General features: G+C 42.9%; 4 protein-coding genes across 5 annotated transcripts; 3 read left to right on the top strand and 1 right to left on the bottom strand.

Annotated features, from left to right (window-relative positions):
- Positions 1–1,597: 1,597 nt before the first annotated feature.
- scpp8 (secretory calcium-binding phosphoprotein 8) lies at positions 1,598–4,144 on the top strand. Of its 2 annotated transcripts, none has more exons than XM_084046631.1 (3): positions 1,598–1,724; positions 2,213–2,287; positions 3,105–4,144. In XM_084046631.1, the coding sequence occupies exons 2-3, from the start codon at positions 2,228–2,230 to the stop codon at positions 3,618–3,620; spliced, it is 576 nt and encodes a 191-aa protein (XP_083902757.1). In that variant the 5' UTR covers positions 1,598–1,724; positions 2,213–2,227; the 3' UTR covers positions 3,621–4,144. The 2 variants fall into 2 exon arrangements, with proteins under 2 accessions (XP_083902757.1, XP_083902758.1); XM_084046632.1 differs by having other exon boundaries at positions 1,661–1,728.
- Positions 4,145–5,113: 969 nt separating this feature from the next.
- LOC311037809 (GTPase IMAP family member 9-like) lies at positions 5,114–7,539 on the bottom strand (the record flags this gene model as incomplete). Its single annotated transcript, XM_084047099.1, has 3 exons — positions 5,114–5,155; positions 5,847–6,715; positions 7,530–7,539. 3 exons carry the CDS (start codon positions 7,537–7,539, stop codon positions 5,114–5,116), a joined length of 921 nt encoding a protein of 306 aa, XP_083903225.1.
- A 4,183-nt stretch (positions 7,540–11,722) lies between these two features.
- LOC311037120 (zinc-binding protein A33-like) lies at positions 11,723–15,107 on the top strand. The gene has a single exon (XM_084046208.1). It carries the CDS (start codon positions 11,943–11,945, stop codon positions 13,380–13,382), a length of 1,440 nt encoding a protein of 479 aa, XP_083902334.1. The 5' UTR covers positions 11,723–11,942; the 3' UTR covers positions 13,383–15,107.
- Positions 15,108–17,012: 1,905 nt separating this feature from the next.
- LOC311037808 (kelch domain-containing protein 3-like) lies at positions 17,013–18,089 on the top strand (the record flags this gene model as incomplete). Its single annotated transcript, XM_084047098.1, has 2 exons — positions 17,013–17,489; positions 17,568–18,089. 2 exons carry the CDS (start codon positions 17,013–17,015, stop codon positions 18,087–18,089), a joined length of 999 nt encoding a protein of 332 aa, XP_083903224.1.
- Positions 18,090–19,185: the final 1,096 nt, after the last annotated feature.

Below are 19,185 nucleotides of genomic sequence, written 5' to 3'. Positions count from 1 at the left end.
AGGACCTCTCCATTGTTTTTTTTGGTACTTCATTCCTAATCCCTGTGTGGTACTACCTGTTTGCTCTTATTTTATTATTCTTTTTTCACTCTTAGTTGTATCTCTTTTTCTGTATCTGTCTGCACTACCATGAAAACTGAATTTCCCCTGTGGGGTCAATCCAGGTCTGTCGTATATCTCTGTATCTCTGATTTCTCAGAAGTTCTCGCATAAAAACAGGAGGGGCAAGAAAGTATCTGTGAGGTTGATAAGATGAGTCTTCAGCCTAATGTGGATGTATGAGAATGTACAAATGGAACCAAATGGACCCTATAGAGTTAGATGTACACTTCCAGGGTTTTACAGTGTGTGATTTTGTGTGTGAGGAAGGAGAGATGATGGATGGAAAGATTATGGTGTGATGAAATAACGCATTGTGTGTAACATGTCGGTGTCAAACACACACACACACACACACACACACACACACACACACACACACACACACACACACACACACACACACACACACACACACACACACACACACACACACACACACACACACACACACACATCCGGCCAAAGTCATTCTACTGTTACATTCCATAGGCTGACGGACCATCCCTTATACGCCGACACGACTGACACGTTATTAACTCAATCTATCTGTCTGTCTGTCCTCAGCTAACCTAGTCTGAATGTCTGTGTCTATCTGTCTTTCTGTCATTACATAAACACAGCATACCTGTCTGTCTGCCTGTCTGTCTGTCTGTCTGTCTGTCTGTCTGTCTGTCTGTCTGTCTGTCTGTCTGTCTGTCCGTCCGTCCGTCCGTCCGTCCGTCCGTCCGTCCGTCCGTCCGTCCGTCCGTCCGTCCGTCCGCCCGTCTGTCTATCTATCTTTCCCTCACTTGGTGCATCTGTCTGTCTGCATATGTCTGTCTGTCCAATCAATCAATCCACGTGTCTGTTTTTCTGTCCATTTACTGTGGCTGTCTGTCCATCCACTCCTCAAACGTTACGTACACTTCCTGAACCACTTAAACCTTATATACGTCATAGACTGGAATCCTCCAGGGGTCTATATTTGGTCCGTTCCCTTTTTCCAAAAATAACTGAACTACAAGCTCACAACGTGACGTTCAAGTGATGAAAGGAAAGTTACACAAAACAAACAAAAAACAAACTCCTAGTGTTATTCAATAGGAAACCACACATACAGTACGCGCACACACACACACACACACACACACACACACACACACACACACACACACACACACACACACACACACACACACACACACACACACACACACACACACACACACACACACACACACACACACACACACACACACACACACACACACAGTGTCTGCCGGTAAATCATAATCTAAACTCCCCCCTCGGCATCTTGAGGTGACCTGAATTGCCGTCCTCTGCCACTTGTGCCATCCTCTCTCTCTTCCTCTTCCTGTTTGCTCAACGTGTGTGTGGTCGCTGGTCCCCTGCCCATCCTGCCCCCCCCCCCCCCCCCCCCCCCCGCCCATCCTGGCCCCGCCCAGTGCTCGCTGCGTCTCATCCTCATGTGTATATATGAACAGCTGTGATGCATGGAGACTCTCAGCACACACAGTAACTCTGATCTCTGAAGGAGCTACTGTACTGATTAAGAGAAGGCGACCAAAGCCTTATAAGTTTGAGGAAAAAGCATCGGTTACAATCGGTGGGACTGAGATTTGGTATGTTGTTGTTTTTATGACTTGTCATTGCTTTTGTTGCTTTTTGTTTAATCTGCAGCGTTGAAAAGTTGATGGTACACATTATTGTCAATTTACCTCTCAAAGTTACATATGGATAAATTAATACTGAGGATTTTACTGTGTGTTACATTTATTTCCTTCAAATAAATATTCCCTGATCAGTTCAGATTTAAAGGGGTGACTTCCTGTATGAGTAATCTTTGAAGGATATACATATTATGAAAATTTGTTCTGGAAAATTATGAAATGTGATCATGGATAATGAACCTGTAAAAACAAAAACAAAATAAATGTGAAGATGTGTGCACGATCAATATGTGCTTTAACTTCCTTTTGATGTGATGATTGATTGTACATATTGTAGATGTGCAACTTTGTATCCCTCCTGATAAGTACACACGCACTGAGTGGCTGGCTGTTTCCACGGTAACGCTGCGTTTTGTTTGCGGCTTCCCTCCTCCATACAGACCAGCCAATCACAGATGGAGCTTCTGACATCGTTCCTCGTCATTGTGATCCTCGCGACAACGTCTGCTAAGCCGGTGAGATGACCACAACGCTACGCTAGACGTCAACCCTCTTCCTTGCTCTGAGTCTTGACGCTCTGTCTCTATCTCTCTCTTTCTCCCTCTCACTACTTATCTCTAGTTGTCTCTCTCCCCCTCGCTAACAATCCCACGTCTCCCTGTATAACTCTCCTCTCACCCTCTAGCTCTCTCTCTCTCTCTCTATACCTCTCTCTACCTCTCACTCAACTTCTTCTGAGCCGCATTGTGAGGACTTGTTTGCACTGTATGTACAGTGGCAATATGAAAGCGAAATGTGTCAGGGATAAGTTGTAATTACTCAGTCTGTGAGACGTACATTGTACTTACTGTGCGCATGTATCCTGCATTCTCTTTGTAGAATACTGCTGCACATAACAGTTATTAATACAGCAGCCTCCAGCTCGCCAGTATGCCATGCATACCCACTGACCTCAATGGCAATCTTAACCTACTCCACTTCCTCTTTGCACGTTAAGCAGTGTTTGGAAGAAGTCTTTTTATTTGGTATGGTATCTTGCTCAAAATTCCATTCCGTTCCAGCAGGAACTAAATAGCCTGTAACGAGTAATCTGCCCTGAGATTACCTTTCAACATTCTGGAGCTTTTTTCCTATTGAACTCCTCTGTTGGTTTTCAAATCCTACTACTTTTTATGCATTCTGTACACGGTAAAATCCTGAATTTAACTCATGGTGGTGATGATTCTGATGATAGAGTAGCACAGCATTGTCCTCAATATTGTATGTCATTGTCTCAGAACTGCATTAAGAGTGAATGTCTGACATTCATGTGACATGCTCCCGCCTCCACAGGCCGGCTGGCATCGGCATCACGATGCGGACATCGCAGACGACGACCTGTCCACCCTGCTGGAGATGCACGCCGTCGCCATGATGAGGTCATCGGAATCCTGGCAGTCCTCTCAGTCGTCAGAATCAGAATCATCTGAGTCCAACTCATCCTCACAACAGGATTCCTCTGACTCATCGGAATCCCGCGAGGACGATTCAGATTCTTCAGAAGAATCATCTCAATCCAGCGAGGAGGACGATTCAGAGTCTTCAGAAGAATCCTCTGAGTCTTCAGAAGAATCCTCTGAGGAAGTAATCATCGTCACCCCCCCGGTCCCGACCACGCCCGGACAGGAGTCACCTTCCACAGCAGCCACGCCCACTGTCGACGCCGTGATGACGACGGCCACGCCCGTACCAGAGAGGATGAGCACCAGCGGCACGCCGCACGTGACGTTACCGGGAGACCTCACCCCTTGCGTCACGCACGACATTGTAACACCCGCGCCCGTCACCGAAAATCGAGGCGACAACTAGACGGAGTCATACTGAGTAATATCCATTAGTAGCCTCATCCCAATGACTAATAACTTCATACCCTTCCATCCTTACATGTTCCGGCAAGTTATGGAAAAGACGAGTTAACATTTAACTCGTCTCGAGGTCAACATTGAATTAATGCCCAAGAATTTAACGGTTGTAAAATGAAAATGTACATATTATAATGATGTATTTCTAAGTATTAACTTCAGATATAATCTGGAGTCTGTTATTGTACTGCACTGAAGTGTTACCTCATTGCATTTACTGTAAGCATGATGTAGCCACAGTATTCATACAAAAGTATTTACATTCACAATGTGTAGGCTTTTAGAACTCTTAAAACATTCAGATGTTGGAATGAGTCTCAATTCCTCGTGCATCAACATTAGAAGAAACCAATAGTACTCAGTAAAATCTGGAATGTTAATTTAACTCTGAGCGCGTAAGGGACCATTTTAGTATGAACAGTGAGCACCCCAGATAATTCTGAAGAGAGTTAAAATGGAAACAAATGGACACTTTTGTTTTTCATTATATTGTTTTGTTTTGTTGTTCTTCAAAGGAAATGATGGCAAATGTGAGTGAGTTAAGAATGTATAAGTGTATCAATAATAGACTAGGAGTGGGAGTGTTTGTCTGGTGAAATGAATGCCACAGGTCGACCTCCTTGCCTTAATTGTCTGCTGTCTGTACATGTCGGAGACTGAATGAGGCTTAACCGAACGATTGCAGCAAGACATAGTTTAATTACAGGACTGTGCATTCATCTGTCTATGGTTAAATATGACTGAATGCAATCAAAACAATACCTTAGTGCTGTTGCTTTGATGTGGACATTATTATGCTTTCCACATAATTGTATGTTATTGTGTGCATACGTCAGTGTTTTATTTTTTTATTTTCAATAAATTATCTGAACAAAAGCATGTTCAAAAGCAACAAAAGCATCTCTTGAGTAATCGTTGCCATTGCAAAACCAATCTTACAGTAACTGTATCCCTTTGCAGTTTTATGTAGGAGGAAGTAACTGTCGCAATGGAGCGTGTAGCTGGGCGTCAGGTCGGCCCTTTTGCCCTGGTCGTGTAGCTTTGTCTCTGGCTGCAGGGCAGCCAAAGTGTACGGTACCAAGACTGACACTCCAACCGGGCTACCGGCCGGGCAGAGGTCAGAGGTGGTGTGAGCCATGCAACAGTGCTTGGGCCTCTCATTTTCCACTGTCCTGACAATGAAAACTGAAGCAAACATGAAAAGATATTCTCATGAACAAAAAGTCCCGCACACTGCTCTTGCTCAGCAGCCTCTTTTATTTAAATTGACAGACGTTTCGGTCCCACTGGACCTTCATCAAGAGTGTCTTACAGCAATGATACCAACATCTTCTCATATATATATATACACCCCTTCCTGTTCACAGGTGTGAGACAATCACAATCTTCTGTAGGAGTGTCTCTCAGTGATTGTCTGTGACCTGTGTGTGGCTACAGTCATCACACCAACCAGACCAGGACATGATTCTGTGACATCATGACCTATAGGCCCAACCCAACACATAGTATAAATTTACATTATTTACACAAAATGCACAACTAAGAAATGTAAACATCGGCTTTGCAGCTTTCATAAGTCATTCCAACATGTGCATAGTGTACAAAGTGTATCTTAGATGCTCCACCTAGACGTTTAATTTCAATTTTGTAATCCCACATTTCCTTACGGCATAACATGCCATGGAATCCCATCATTCAATCCAATACAACATGTGAAACACTGTGAACTAAGCAGAAATATAATTACAGAATCAGCTCCTGAGAAACATTTGTATGTATTTGAAACAATACATACAAACAAACACGGTTTATTAGAAATCATTATTTGTCGTGTAATGACCAAATCTGTGTTCAAGTGGGCTATCAAAACCACTCAAGATGTGTGTTCCATGATAAAAGCAGTTCATGATAAATCTTTAAACACACACACATACACACACACACACACACACACACACACACACACACACACACACACACACACACACATACAGAAGGTGTCAGTTGTTACAATGATTCTAATTATACTATTGAATTTGATGCCATTGCCATTTTGGGCGTGTTACAATGATTCTAATTATACTATTGAATTTGATGCCATTGCCATTGCCATTGCCATTTTGGGCGTACAACACACCCTGTTCCACATACAGATAGCAACTATGCCACAAACAAGTCCCAGTAGGATTGCTGGTGCTCCTAAAGCCAGGGCTACCATTGTGCCTGCTCCCGATGCAATAGAAATTCCGGCAAACACTAGCACAAACCCAACCGCTATCGTCGCGAGTACCGTGTTTCTTCTAACACTCCTCTGCTTTTCCTTCTCTCTCTCCTCCTCTAGCCACCTTTGCCTTTTCTCCTCTTCCTTCATCTCCTCCTCCCGTATCCTCTGCTCCTCCAGCTCTTGCAGCTCCCGCTGAGCCTCCTTGTACATCTTGTCGGTGTAGTGCATCCCGCCATTTTCCTCCACCATCGTCTTGATCATGGCGATGAGTTCTTTGACCTGATCGTGGTCGTCCTCGTCGAGGTTGTTGAAGGCATGGTACCGGCCTCCGCACTTGTTGATGATCCTCGCCAGTTCCTTGGACTCCTTCTTAGCCTCTTCAGGACTGTATAGGTCTTTGCACGTGAACAGCACAATGCTGTACATGGAGGCGTCGTTTCCAAAGTTTTCCTCGATCCATTTGACGGCATTCTGCTCCTCCGTGGTGAACCTCACCCCTAGCCTTATCACCAGCAGGAAGGCGTGCGGCCCCGGGAGGGACATGTCAATGCAGTCGTCTATTTTTGACGTCAGCTCTTCATTGGTTAGCCTTGTGTCAAACAGGCCTGGTGAATCAATGACATGCACCAGGGTCCCATCCACTTCCTCACTCAGTTTACTGCACTCAGTGGTCACAGAACGAGGACTGCTGCCCACTAGGAAGTCCTTTCTTCCTAGGATTGTGTTCCCTGTCGCACTCTTCCCTGAGCCAGTCTTGCCCACCAGGACTATCCTCAGCCCTCCCGACGATTCCGGACCTGCAGAAGCAGAGACTAAATCTAAAGAAAAGAAAAAAAGGTTTATTGACCCCAAGTCACATGCTCTGATGAGAATTCTGCTATGAGAAATTATTCACAGCCAGATAGACAATACCTGTCTGACCGTCAAAAAGAGTTCTCTTTAGTTTTTTTGCTCTGAGAGGTGTCGAGGAATTTTGATTCAATTCAGTTAGCAATTGTTGAGGCAAATGAGTCGGTTAAGATAGAAGTTTAATATGTGAGCTCACAGGCAGTGGGGGAAGAAGTAGTCGCTTTTTTACTCAAGTAAAAGTATCAATACCACAATGTATAAATACTCTGTAAAAGTAAAAAGTAAAAGTCTGGGTGAATTTTAATAAAGCTAACGTTTCGGTCCTGGGACCTTCGTCAGTGCAATATAGCACTGACGAAGGTCCCAGGACCGAAACGTTTCCTTTTTTTAATTCACCCCTCACTATGAGCATAGAGCACATTATGATAATTTAAAATAAATAAATTATATTTTCTTAAGTCTGTCTAAGGATTTTTCCTTAATCTTTATGCAGCGAGCAAGGCTTTTTCTTCCAGAAGACATAACACAACATAATAACAAGCAGCAGCTGACTAAGGAATAATTTTTTATATCGTTACTGTCGGGTAGAAACCATACATATTTTAACTTTTTGTGTTTTTTCGTAAATTAACGCCCTACTTGATCATGCATCACACAATTACAAAAGCATCAAAAGTAGCAGATGTACGTTTATCTGCTATATATGTCCAACAAATGTCCAGTTTTGGATATAATGAGGTTTCCACCCGACAGAGACAGTTTGACTTTGATGTATTGTCTTACCTTCAGCCATTATTTGCGCCGCCTCTATATGACACCAAGAAAAAGAAAATACAACAGAATTATGTACAATGATTGTCCAAAAAGTTAACTGTATGAAGTATTACAAAAAAAGAATGAGTGCAACTAGCAACTACTTTAGTTATCTAACTGAGGAGCAGTTCCTTCACAAGACGGGCATTAGCAGATGCTCTTTTGAATTAGTATCTTCTCTTTTGACCTGGGGAGTTTGACCTGAGTGCCAGGTTAGAAGAACAGGAAATACCAGCTAATTCTATTGTGATTCTTTTAGCATGGTTTTAAACCCCCTCCATCACCAAACCCCCCTGGCTGAAATGCATCCATGGGAGGTGCAGAGACAACTAGAAAAAGTGCTCCTCGGAGCACAGGTCTCCGCCAGGTCAGGTAGGTTATTGTGACTCCTGGTGGCACTATAATAGGCCAATATGAAAAGGGTGCCATTTCTTCTTAGGCCTTGCACGACAATCAGACACTGCATTCATGATTTTGATTTGAGGCATTTTTTTCAAAAAAAAAATGTTTTGCTAAATTAGACCTGCTGGTGGCGCTATAACAGGCCAATGTTAAAAGGGTGACATTTGCTCCTCAACATAGTGAGAATGTGCGTGCAAAGTTTCGGATGCTGCGTTCATGATTTGCGGCATTTTGTTCAAAACAAGCCACTACTGCAAACTTTAGATGTCAATCTTAGCCAATCAGGATGGAATATGAAAAATCACACACATCCGTCTTGATCACATGACTATAGAGATCATGTGTACCGATGTGCGTGAAATTTGGATAAAATTGGAAGGAGTAATATAAAAAAAATGTTTTACATAAGTCGGCCTCCTGGTATAAAAGGCAGATGTGAAAAAAGCAAGGCAAAGGTTTTTCCTTGACCTCTAGGGAGTGCACTTACAAAGTTTTACACAGATTGGTGCAGTTATAGGTAAAAACACGAATCGGCCTGTTATAGCGCCACCATGAGGCTGATTTTTGAAGTGGCATTTCTTCCTGGGTATAGTGGAAATATGCGTGGGAAATTTCAAGGATATTGCATGCTATGTTCATGATTTGAGACATTTTGTTCAAAACGGAGCACTCCTACAAACTTTGAAAGACAATTTTTGCCAATCAGGATGGAATATGAAAAATCTGAAATGAGCCGTTTCTTTTAATGACTATAGAGATACTGTGTACCGATTTGGGGGAGTTTTGGCCAAAATTTGTAGGAGTACTGTTCAAAAATGTGTTTTGCAAAAATCGGCCTCCTGGTGGCGCTATAAAAGTCCCATGTGAAAAATTTGGAGCAGAGGTTCGGCTTTGGCATCCAGGGACTGTGTGTGCACAGTTTCGCTGCGATCAAGCCAACGGTGCCAGAGATTAGCTGTACACAGACAAGACAGAATGACACACACACGGACGGACGGACGGACGGACGGACGGACGGACGGACGGACAGGGGGTAAAACATATTCTCTCGCCATGCCTTTCGGCCTGGCGGAGACAATTAAGGAGGGCTAAAACCAAGCCCCTGGCCCCGATGGGATACATTCCCTGAGAGTGTTAAAGGTGTTGAAGAATGCCCTTCGACAGGTCTTGAGAGCTGCAGCCTCTGTGGACATTTTCAAGAACCACTTAAAGACAAGTATTTGTGGAATGTCTTCGATTTTTAGTTGTCTCCGCCAGGCCGAGACTATGTTTAGCATCATGTCCGTCCGTGTGTCAGTCCGTCTGTCTGTGAGCAGCTAATCTCCGGCACCGTTGGCCCAATCGCAGCGAAACTGTGCACACACACTCCCTGGATGCCAGAGCTGAACCTCTACTTCTAATGTTTCAGATCAGCCTGTTATAGCGGCACCAGGAGGCCGATTTTTGTCAAACACATTTTTTGATTATAACTCCTACAGATGTTGTCCAAATATCACGGAAATCGGTACACAGTGGCCCTCATTTATCAACGAAGCGTAAAAAACGGCTTATATTTTTCCATATATACGGCTTATTCCTTATCCATATATTCGGCCGTACACCAACGTCGAAGTCAGATTTATCAAAGGATCCTACACAGCCAATCCTAGCGTACATTTGGTCGGAGCTTTGATAAATCTCACGTCTGAAAACGAGCGTCATTTAAATAACACGCCCTTAAATATTCTCAAAACGCCCCGATTTTACGACATGAAGAACCAGAATACCAATACCAAACACATCATGAAAAGCCGATAAGAAAGAGTTTCTGCCTCGCCACACACGTTACACAACATCAACGCCTCCGGCTCTGTCCTTTAGGCCTATCTTGAATTGAGTTATCTCTGATGTGACTGGGTTTTGTGTGTTCAACACCATCCTCTTCTCCTGACTGACTGGAGCTATGCTCAGTACTTCAGCATTGATGCTCTAGTACAGGGTTTTCAACAGGTGGTCCGTTGAAAATGCCTGGGCTTGATATCATTTGGTGCACATAGTATTGTGCTACGAATGAAATCAAGCCCTTAACAGTCATTATTTAATTTCAAGCATTTTCTCCCACAGCACGCCTAATAAAAAAATGTTCTGACATTTGATGGACTTATGAAATATTATTTAAACATATTTTAATGAATTCAACAAAGGTATTTTATTTATGTTTATTTACAATTTAAAACATTTCCCCATGGACCACCTGCAGGCCTAATTATGCCATGGACCACTAGTAGTCCGTGGACCATTGGTTGAGAAACTAATCTTAGCCCATATCCCCTCTCAACACTAACGGTGGTACCTGCAGGTTGATTCTTAGTCAGGGTGGTAGTCCCTGGTTCACAATCAGTTGAAAACCCATGCTCTAGTACATGGGTCTTCAACAGGGGGTGTGGGACCCCTAGGGGCCCGGGGGTCCTCACAGTTTCTACAGGGGGTCTCCAAATCTTGGTGTGATAGGAACTTTTTATTTTATTTACATTAACCACTTGAACCCTAGCTTGAACAATTTAGCATCCCTATATTCTGACAGGAACATCAGCCAGAAATAGCAGATCTACAAGCTCAAAACACGACGCACTGCTACGTGTTGTGGTGGTAGAGGTTTGGTGTGTGAGGGAAAAAGAGCAGAGAAAGTACAGAGCCTAAGGTACCTCTAGGTCATGTTTAGAAAATACACTGATGATATGCTGTCAAACAAGTCTATGAAGCTGTCTATGAAATTAAGTTTAATCTGAAACACAATTGTATACAATATGTAGTGGGGGTCCCTGCTTCATCTCTCTCTCAGCTAAGGGGTCCTTGGCGACCTGTTTGGGAAACAGTGGTCTAGTCTGACTATGAGTCTGACTCTGAGCCACTAAGAATGATTATAGCCCTCTGCTACCATCATTTGTTGAATGAAGGTACTGCATCCATTCCTGAATTTCGAGCTCCCTGACCATGACAACGCAGTGAACGCACGAACTAAAACGAACCACCCCCCCACACACACACGCACACGCAGACAGACAAACAAACAAACAAACAAACAAACACCTACAGCCATGATGACACAAATAAAAGTAGGAGCAACTGCCAGGAAAAAAAAACAACAACACATCTGAAATTGCCAACTTTCCAAGAAGTGACGCAGATGTAGTTTCAATTAGCGTATGTGTGAATTAAATTTAGTGTGTGTGTGTGTGTGTGTGTGTGTGTGTGTGTGTGTGTGTGTAGTCTGGGAGGGTTAGCGTCGGAGCTTGGACAGCAGGGGCGCGGCCACTGCGTTGTGATTCAAATCAACAGCCAATGAAGAAAAGGGGGCGGGATCCACATGCAGTGGGTGATGCATCTAAATAGGATCGACGGGAAGCAATTTCCCCTTGAGAAATTTCGGCCGCCATTGTTGTGTACTGCTGTTTGCCTCTCGTCGGACTTTTTAGACGAGTTGCACAGCTCTCAGACCGGTAAGAGGCGTGTCCGCTCAGATTCAGAGCGTGACGTACATCCCGCCCACAAATACCAGGGCTGTGGCCCAGAAGTTCCTCGCCAGAGCTGGCGAAAACTTCTGGGAACTCAGATTAGTGTGTGTGTAACCGGTCTGTCATAGTCCCGCCCCTTGACAAACTCGTCGGGGAAGAACCAGGAAACAGAGGGGTTGTTATTATTCTGCCGTGGACACGCTGTTCACCTTCAGTCTTTCTTCAGACCAAACAGCTTCCAGTGAGGGAGGAGGACTGACTGTCTTTCCACACCTACAGCTACAGGAGAGAATACTGACCCACACTGGAACCTGCTGCTCACTCTGCCAGCTCAGCTGAATGGACTTTAATAACAACCAGGATTCAAAGTGAAAGTAAACTTCAGGGAACATTCTATCTAGAGCAGGGAGTGTTGTTACCACCACTGACTGACTGATTTCCTGTCTTGAACAGAGTGTGTTGGTTTTAGCTTTACTCAAGAGACACAATGGCTTCCAAGCTGGGTCTCTCAGAAGATGATTTCTCCTGTCCTGTGTGTTGTGATATCTTTAAAGATCCTGTTGTCCTGGCGTGTAGCCACAGCTTCTGCAAAGCCTGTCTGCAGAAATGGTGGAGAGAGAAGGAGCAAAAGGAATGTCCAGTTTGTAAGAAAATCGAAGTCAACCGCCCGCCCTGTAACCTGGTCCTGAAGAACCTGTGTGAGGCCTTCATACAGCTGAGACATCATCAGAGAGCTTCAGCGGTGGTTCCGGAGGATCTCTGCAGTCTGCACGGCGAGAAATTAAAGCTCTTCTGTCAGAAATGTAAAGAGCCGGTGTGCGTTGTGTGTCTCCATTCACAAAAACACACCAACCACGGTTTCAGACCCATCGATGAAGCGGCACTGGATTACAAGAAGGAAATCCAGAAAAAACTGACGCCTTTACAGAAGAAACTGACAGACTTTAATACATTTAAAACAGAATGTGAGCAAACGGCACAACACATCAAGGTCCAGGCCCGGCACACGGAGAGGAAGATCAAGGAACGGTTTAAAAAGCTTCGTCAGTTTTTGCAGGAGGAAGAGGATGCTAGCGTTGCTGCACTGAGGCAGGAAGAGCAGCAGAAGAGTCAGATGATGAAGGAGAAGATCGAGGCTCTGAACAGAGACCTCGCATACATCTCAAACGCAGTCCGAGACGTAGAGAAGGCGATGAGAGCTGAACACATCGCGTTCCTGCAGCAATACCAGATGTGTGTGTTACACGTCAGCCCCATCAACCGCAGCCACAGCATGCAGACACAGCCTGTCTCAGGAGCACTGATAGACGAGGTCAAACACCTGGGTAACCTGTCCTACAGAGTGTGGGACAAGATGAAGCACATCGTCTCCTACACTCCTGTCATTCTGGACCCCAACACTGCCCGTTCACAACTGATCCTGTCCGACGATCTGACCAGCGTGAGACGTGGAAAAACGCAGCAGCTTCCTGACAACCCGGAGAGGTTCGACCACTGGCACTGTGTCCTGGGCTCCGAGGGCTTTAACTCGGGGACTCACAGCTGGGACGTGGAGGTGGGAGACAACATCCACTGGGACCTGGGCGTGGTAGCCGAGTCTTGCCAGAGGAAGGGTGTCAGGGGGGGTAAATTCTGGACAATACGGTTAGGTAAAGGTCAATACACGGCGTGGTCCTCCAGACCAGGATCGTCCAAACCGGGGTCACCTGTTGATCTCCCAGTGAAGCAGAAGCCCAGGAGGATCAGAGTCCAGCTAGACTGGAAAGGAGGAAAGCTGTCATTCTCTGATTCCGATACTCACACTCAGTTACACACCTTCACACACACTTTCGCTGACACACTCTTTCCCTACATTTACACAGGTCATACCGTCCCTATCAAGGTGTTGCCAGGGAAGGTCAGTGTTAGTCTGACACAATGTAGTTAGACATGATGATGATGAAAATTAAGATGATGATACTGATGATGATGATGTCAAGATATTCAGTCTTTAACCAATTAAGACCGGGAAAGCATCTGTCATTTTAGATTTGAACCACTTTAACCATTATCTTATACTTTGGCTATTCAAAAATAGCAGATCTACAAGCTCATAGCGCCGGCACCGAGTGCCGCGCTATGAGCTTGTTGATCTGCTTGTTGATCTGCTAAAGCGAACATTTTTAACTCAAATCTTTGCTTCTGGGGATTCCACAAATGTACCAAAAAAAAAAGATCATAGCGCGGCTATGAGCTTGTATCTCTGCTTTTTTTGAATAGCCAAAGTATAAAATATACTGGTTACACAAATGCGTTCCCGGTTTTAATGGGTTAAAGGCAAATATTACAAGCTTTTTGTATCTTCATGATTGTACTGTGGTCTCTGACAATGACTCTTAAAGCAACACTCTGATCTGTCAAGTTATCAGCACGTCCATATGATGGTGATGATGTCACGTTGTGGATTATCTATTGTTTTAGTTGAGGACTCAGGGGGCTTTAAAAATAACACCAACATGTGGTTAAAAACTTTATCTTTATCAAAATGATTGATTTACAGACTGATTTGCTGTCCTGCAGTAGCAAAGAATGGAAATAATAGAGAAATGGAGGGAAAAAGGATGAATGCACTCATAGGGATATATAAGGAGAAGGATGCTAATGAATAATACAACAAGACAATCAACTAAAAGAGTACATATAGTTGGGGAAAAATCTCAAAATGACAGTGATTCAAGCTGGCAGAGTTGCTTTTAACAGTACTATTTTCAGTATGCTCGCTGAACTGTTCTGTTAGCTATTTTTCTATAGTCTCTTAAATAAGATAGGAGACATACTGTTTCTGATGTGAAATGGAATTGTATACCAAATTAAAGTCAGACTATAGCAAAACAATAAGTTATTTTGTATTTTGTACAAAACATTTCATGCATACCGACTTTTGTATATTTTTTTGTAGTGTGTCACTCGCAATGATGTTGGTTGTCTAGTACTTCTAATACGTATATTTCTACACAGCTTCTCAGAATCGCTGTACCACTTTGGATGTACCTCAAAAGATTTGACTAAAATATTTCATTTAACTTTTGACAAATCCTGTCATGCTACAAAATAATTCACCGATATGATTGATTGATTTTGGTTCTAATTAAATACATCTTTAAAGAAAAAATGTTCATGAAGGAATGATGTTTACTTCAAATAAACATTGAGTTCAGTTGCTTCAAATAACAAATATCCACATTGTATGTTATCATTTACATACATCGTATCATGACATTTTATATGAAAATGTAATTTTGTTGAATAATATACTGGATTTAATAATAAAATAATACCTCTATCCCAGATTACACCGGTCCAAAACCCAAATCCAGTATATATTTTATTTCCAGTTCCGTCATTCATGAGCAACACAAGGGGGATATAATCTTAACTAGAGTAACTCTAAATCCAGTACATTACTCATTCCAGTTACTTTATTTATGTAGAACACAGGGGGGGATTATAAAGGTACTAGAAAGGTATAATTTCAGTGTATTATTCACCCGAATTATCTTATTTATGAAAAACACAAGGGGGTTTAACTAACGGGACAGGATAGATACCTTGCTTGTTGATCGGCTATTTTCAAATGATACATTTTGAAACCATGAAATGAAAGATTTCTGCATAATGAGTACTTTTACTTTTGGTACTTTAAGTGCATTTTGATGCAAATACTTTTGTACTTTTACTCAGGTAAATACTGAATACAGGACGTGTACTTGTAAGTAACTTGTAGTATTTTCGCATTGCAATATTGATACTTTTAATTGAGTAAATGTAAAAATAGTTGTTGTCCTGTTTCATCCGTTTCTTCCTGTTTCACCTGTTTCTTGCACCTTGACCAAAACTAATTCCTGTGTGTCTCAACGTAATGGACAATAAAGTGTTTCAAAACTTTCACCGTTCTGAAAACAGCTGGAGAGGCTTTTTCATTCATGCTGTCCAAAGTGGCAAATGTTTTGACTAATGTTCTACTGAAGAAAAGACACTGAACATTTCAAATTTACTGAATACTTGAACATTTTGAATGTTGGCGGTTTAATTTATTGTATGGGCTTCTAGTAAAATATCACCCTGTGACTGTGAGTAAGAATATGCACATCAAGTAATTTCTGAGCTAAATGTAGTTCAGAAATGACTTGATGTGCTGACCAAAGTGGCTATGGCAAACCTCACTTTTTTTCTATGTTTGTATGTATTTTTGTATGAGCTTTTACAACAAAAAAAAATATATAACAAACACTATTTGATTCTAGCTGAACTTTTTAAAACAACTCAGAAACAATGGACTGCTTAGGAGCATGTAAATAAATGACAGATGACTGTAGTACTATGTTTTACACAGCAGAGGGAGCCATGTATATCAATACCCACATACTCTACCTTCTGGCCTCTCTGCATGGCTTGTCATCACCATGGCAGCCTGTGATGGACATTTTCATTAATATTTCATTTTTGCCACTGACATGCAAAATAATAATTCGACCAAAAACCCATTGGCCTAGCCCTAAATGTATACTAATGGTCTATTCCAATGTGCTGCACATTTTAAAACAATAGTATGTCTGCTTTAACTACTGAGCCACTTAACCACCAAAACAATTGTATCCTAATTATTTTGGATAATAATAATTGAGTCTAATCAGTACAGACTACAGATACATATGACTTAGACAACAATGAGATAAGAGTGGTATAGAATACTCATCAAAAGTGAGTAACAAACAAACCAACAAACAAAATGAGATACAAATGAGAGACATTAAAGAAGTCTCATCAGTAAAGACAGTGCTTCCATCGCAAAAGGGCCACTTAGCTGCAAAGGTGATTGGGTGAGTATTATGCATAATATGGCTATACCTATACGGTATTATAGAGATTGCTAGATTTTCAAAGGACAGGGTTACTTGAGGTAGCCTGGTAAACCCCTCCCTCCGGAAATCTTTTTCTGCACCATTTTTTCACTGTGGTCCCTTGCATGCCGTTGACTTTAATTATGTAATTGTCTGACCACACCACATACACTCCATGAATAAATTGTCTTAAAAAAAGGAAGAAAAAAAGTTGTTTCTCCAACAAAGGATTGAAAGCACATTTTGCTATATTTTCACAGAATTGAGGCAGCTATTGGCAATCATTTCTTCTAGCTGTCTTGTTGTCTTCACCTGATGCAATTGTGTACAGGTACATGTGCAATACTACAAGTCTCCTGCAACATGTTAATGAGCATGTTACTTTACAAGTCACCGAAGTCATTCAAACACATTTTTACATTATAATTAAGAACATTTTATTTCAAAATAGAAAATGTGCCACGGACATAGACATGTCTTGCACCTACAGGGTGAGAACCACTGCTCTACACGATGACGTCATCGGACAGTGACATTGCGACGTCGTCATCATAACCAAGTAATTGTCCTTTAAACTGAATCGTCAAATAGACAAATCACATCAATTTAGCGGCTTTCACTAACCCGTCAGACCGCCTTGTACATCAGTTAGAGGACGTGTGGTGCCGGGGTGTGAGATGTTTCACTGGACGGTACATCTGAAGGGAGATGAACCAGAGATAGACCTCCATGCTGCTGCAGCAGTACGGCGCAAGGTGTACTCATTTGGAGGGTACAGTAACAAGAACAACATGGATCAGATTGGCGTGCACATATTCAACACTTTGTCTTTGCACTGGATGAAGTTGCCCCCGGCAACGACGACCGGAAGAGGAGAACGTCCCCTTGAGGTTCCCTGCTTATGCTGTCTTCACTCGGCTGTGCTCATAGAAGATACGATCTACATCTGGGGCGGGCTTCCTTACGGCAACGTGCTTTACACGTTTGACGTCGACACCCGCGGATGGTCCAGGCCCACGGTTTCCGGGACTGTGCCAGAGGCGAGAAGGGACCACTCGGCCTGTGTCCTGGGGGAGCTCATGTATATCTACGGAGGATATAACCAGCTGACCGGCTACACTAATGACATCTACAGGTTGGACACCACCACAATGGTCTGGTCCTTCATTAAGACCAGAGGCACTCCGGCACCTGTTTCGTCATGTCACTCTGCCACCGTCATCGGGACAAAGATGTTTGTATTTGGGGGCCGGGGGAACCGGGCGGCCCTCTACAACAACATCACAGTGTTTGACACAGAGACCGACTGCTGGCTGAGTATGCCTTCCGCACAGCTTCTTCCAGAAGGACGCTTTGGTCATTCAGCCTTTACCTTCAATGCCGAGCTGTACATATGTGGTGGCAGCAACGGCACCGAGGACTTCAAGGATCTGTGGAAATTCAGCCCAGAAACCTTCTCCTGGACGAAGAAGGTCGAGCCCAGGGGGAAATGCCCGTCTCAGATGTTTAGAATGTGCTGCTGCATGGTGGGAGATCGTGTCATATTGTTCGGAGGACTCACCACACCCAATGACCTGCACATCTTAGACCTGAGTCCTAGTCTGAAGACATTATGCCAGCTGGCTGTTATTCAGTACGGTCTGGAGCGGTCGGGACTCACACATGACGTCAGGTGGGAACTGGAAGCCATGACTACGCCTCGGCCAGCCTCTCCCCTTGACGACACATTGTCCGTAGAATACACCTGGTCGTGATGTAAGGAAGGCTGTTTGATTTAGAACTAGGACCAGGAGACCTGGTACTGCCAGACCCCTAGTGGTTGAAGGAAAAGAGGGACAAAAGAGATCTCTGTATGTGTCTGTCTGTGTCCCTTTTATGCCCATATATGGACAAAAGAGGGACAAAAGAGGGAGGGACGAAAGAGGGACAAACAAAGCCTCATGTAGGCCGACCCTCTGGGTCTGGCAAAAAGTACCGCAAGGGTAAGCTGAAGATAATGAACTTGATTTCAACCATTCTTATCATTGCAGTGCTCTTATCCTTTGTATTAACTATTGCAACAACATCTGAAAAAACAACATAGCCCAAGGAGGAAGGGGATTTTTTTTTCTTCTTTTAATTATTTTCTTTTTGTCTTGTATGTTGATGGGATTCTTTGGAATTTTGAAGTGGGCGGGGGTCTGTGTCTTTTTTTATGGGGTGTATTGATTAGTTGAACAAGAATCATATTATGTGATAAAGGTGAAAATGCAAATAAAATCACATGGAAAAAGAAATAACATTGCCCTCTTAAAAACAGCTATTTACGACAAAAAGTAACTGAAAGTTGTTGCTTGTTTGCAAATTGTTCCTGGTCTTGCAAATGGTTTATGGTCGTTTCATCCCCTTTCACCTGTTTCTTGCACCTTGACCAAAACTAATTCCTGTGTGCCTCAACGTAATGGACAATATAAAAAACACTTTCACCGTTCTGAAAATGCTGTCCAAAGTGACAAATGTTTTGACTCATCTAATGTTCTACTGAAGAAAAGACGTTTCAAATTTACTGAATACTTGAACATTTTTGAATGTTTTCACAATATGACAGATTATGATCAGGGGTTTAATTTAATGTATGGGCGTCAGGTAAAATATCAAACTGCGAGTATGCAATCATCTAATGTAGCTCAGAAATGACTTGATGTGCTGGCCAAAGTGGCTACTATTGAAAATGGACCACTATTCTAAACTTGGCAAGCCTCAATTTTTTCTATGGTTGTATGTATTTTTGTATCAGTTTGCACAAATAGAAAAATATATATTAACAAACACTAGTTGATTCTGGCTGAACTTTTTCAAAACAACTCAGAA

This window comes from Gymnoscopelus microlampas (assembly GCF_963454915.1).
Source record: "Gymnoscopelus microlampas genome assembly, chromosome: 21".
Lineage (NCBI taxonomy): Eukaryota > Metazoa > Chordata > Actinopteri > Myctophiformes > Myctophidae > Gymnoscopelus > Gymnoscopelus microlampas.
The sequence above is the reverse complement of the archived record's forward strand: the minus strand, read 5'-3'. Positions and strand labels throughout refer to the sequence as shown.

What these genes read in the sequence shown, in the direction of transcription:
- scpp8 (XM_084046631.1), top strand. Translation starts at nt 2,228, where the DNA reads ATGGAGCTTCTGACATCGTTCCTCGTCATTGTGATCCTCGCGACAACG. An exon ending in CGACAACGTCTGCTAAGCCG is followed by an intron (nt 2,288 to 3,104) that starts GTGAGATGACCA and finishes CCGCCTCCACAG; the next exon opens with GCCGGCTGGCATCGGCATCA.
- LOC311037120 (XM_084046208.1), top strand. Translation starts at nt 11,943, where the DNA reads ATGGCTTCCAAGCTGGGTCTCTCAGAAGATGATTTCTCCTGTCCTGTG.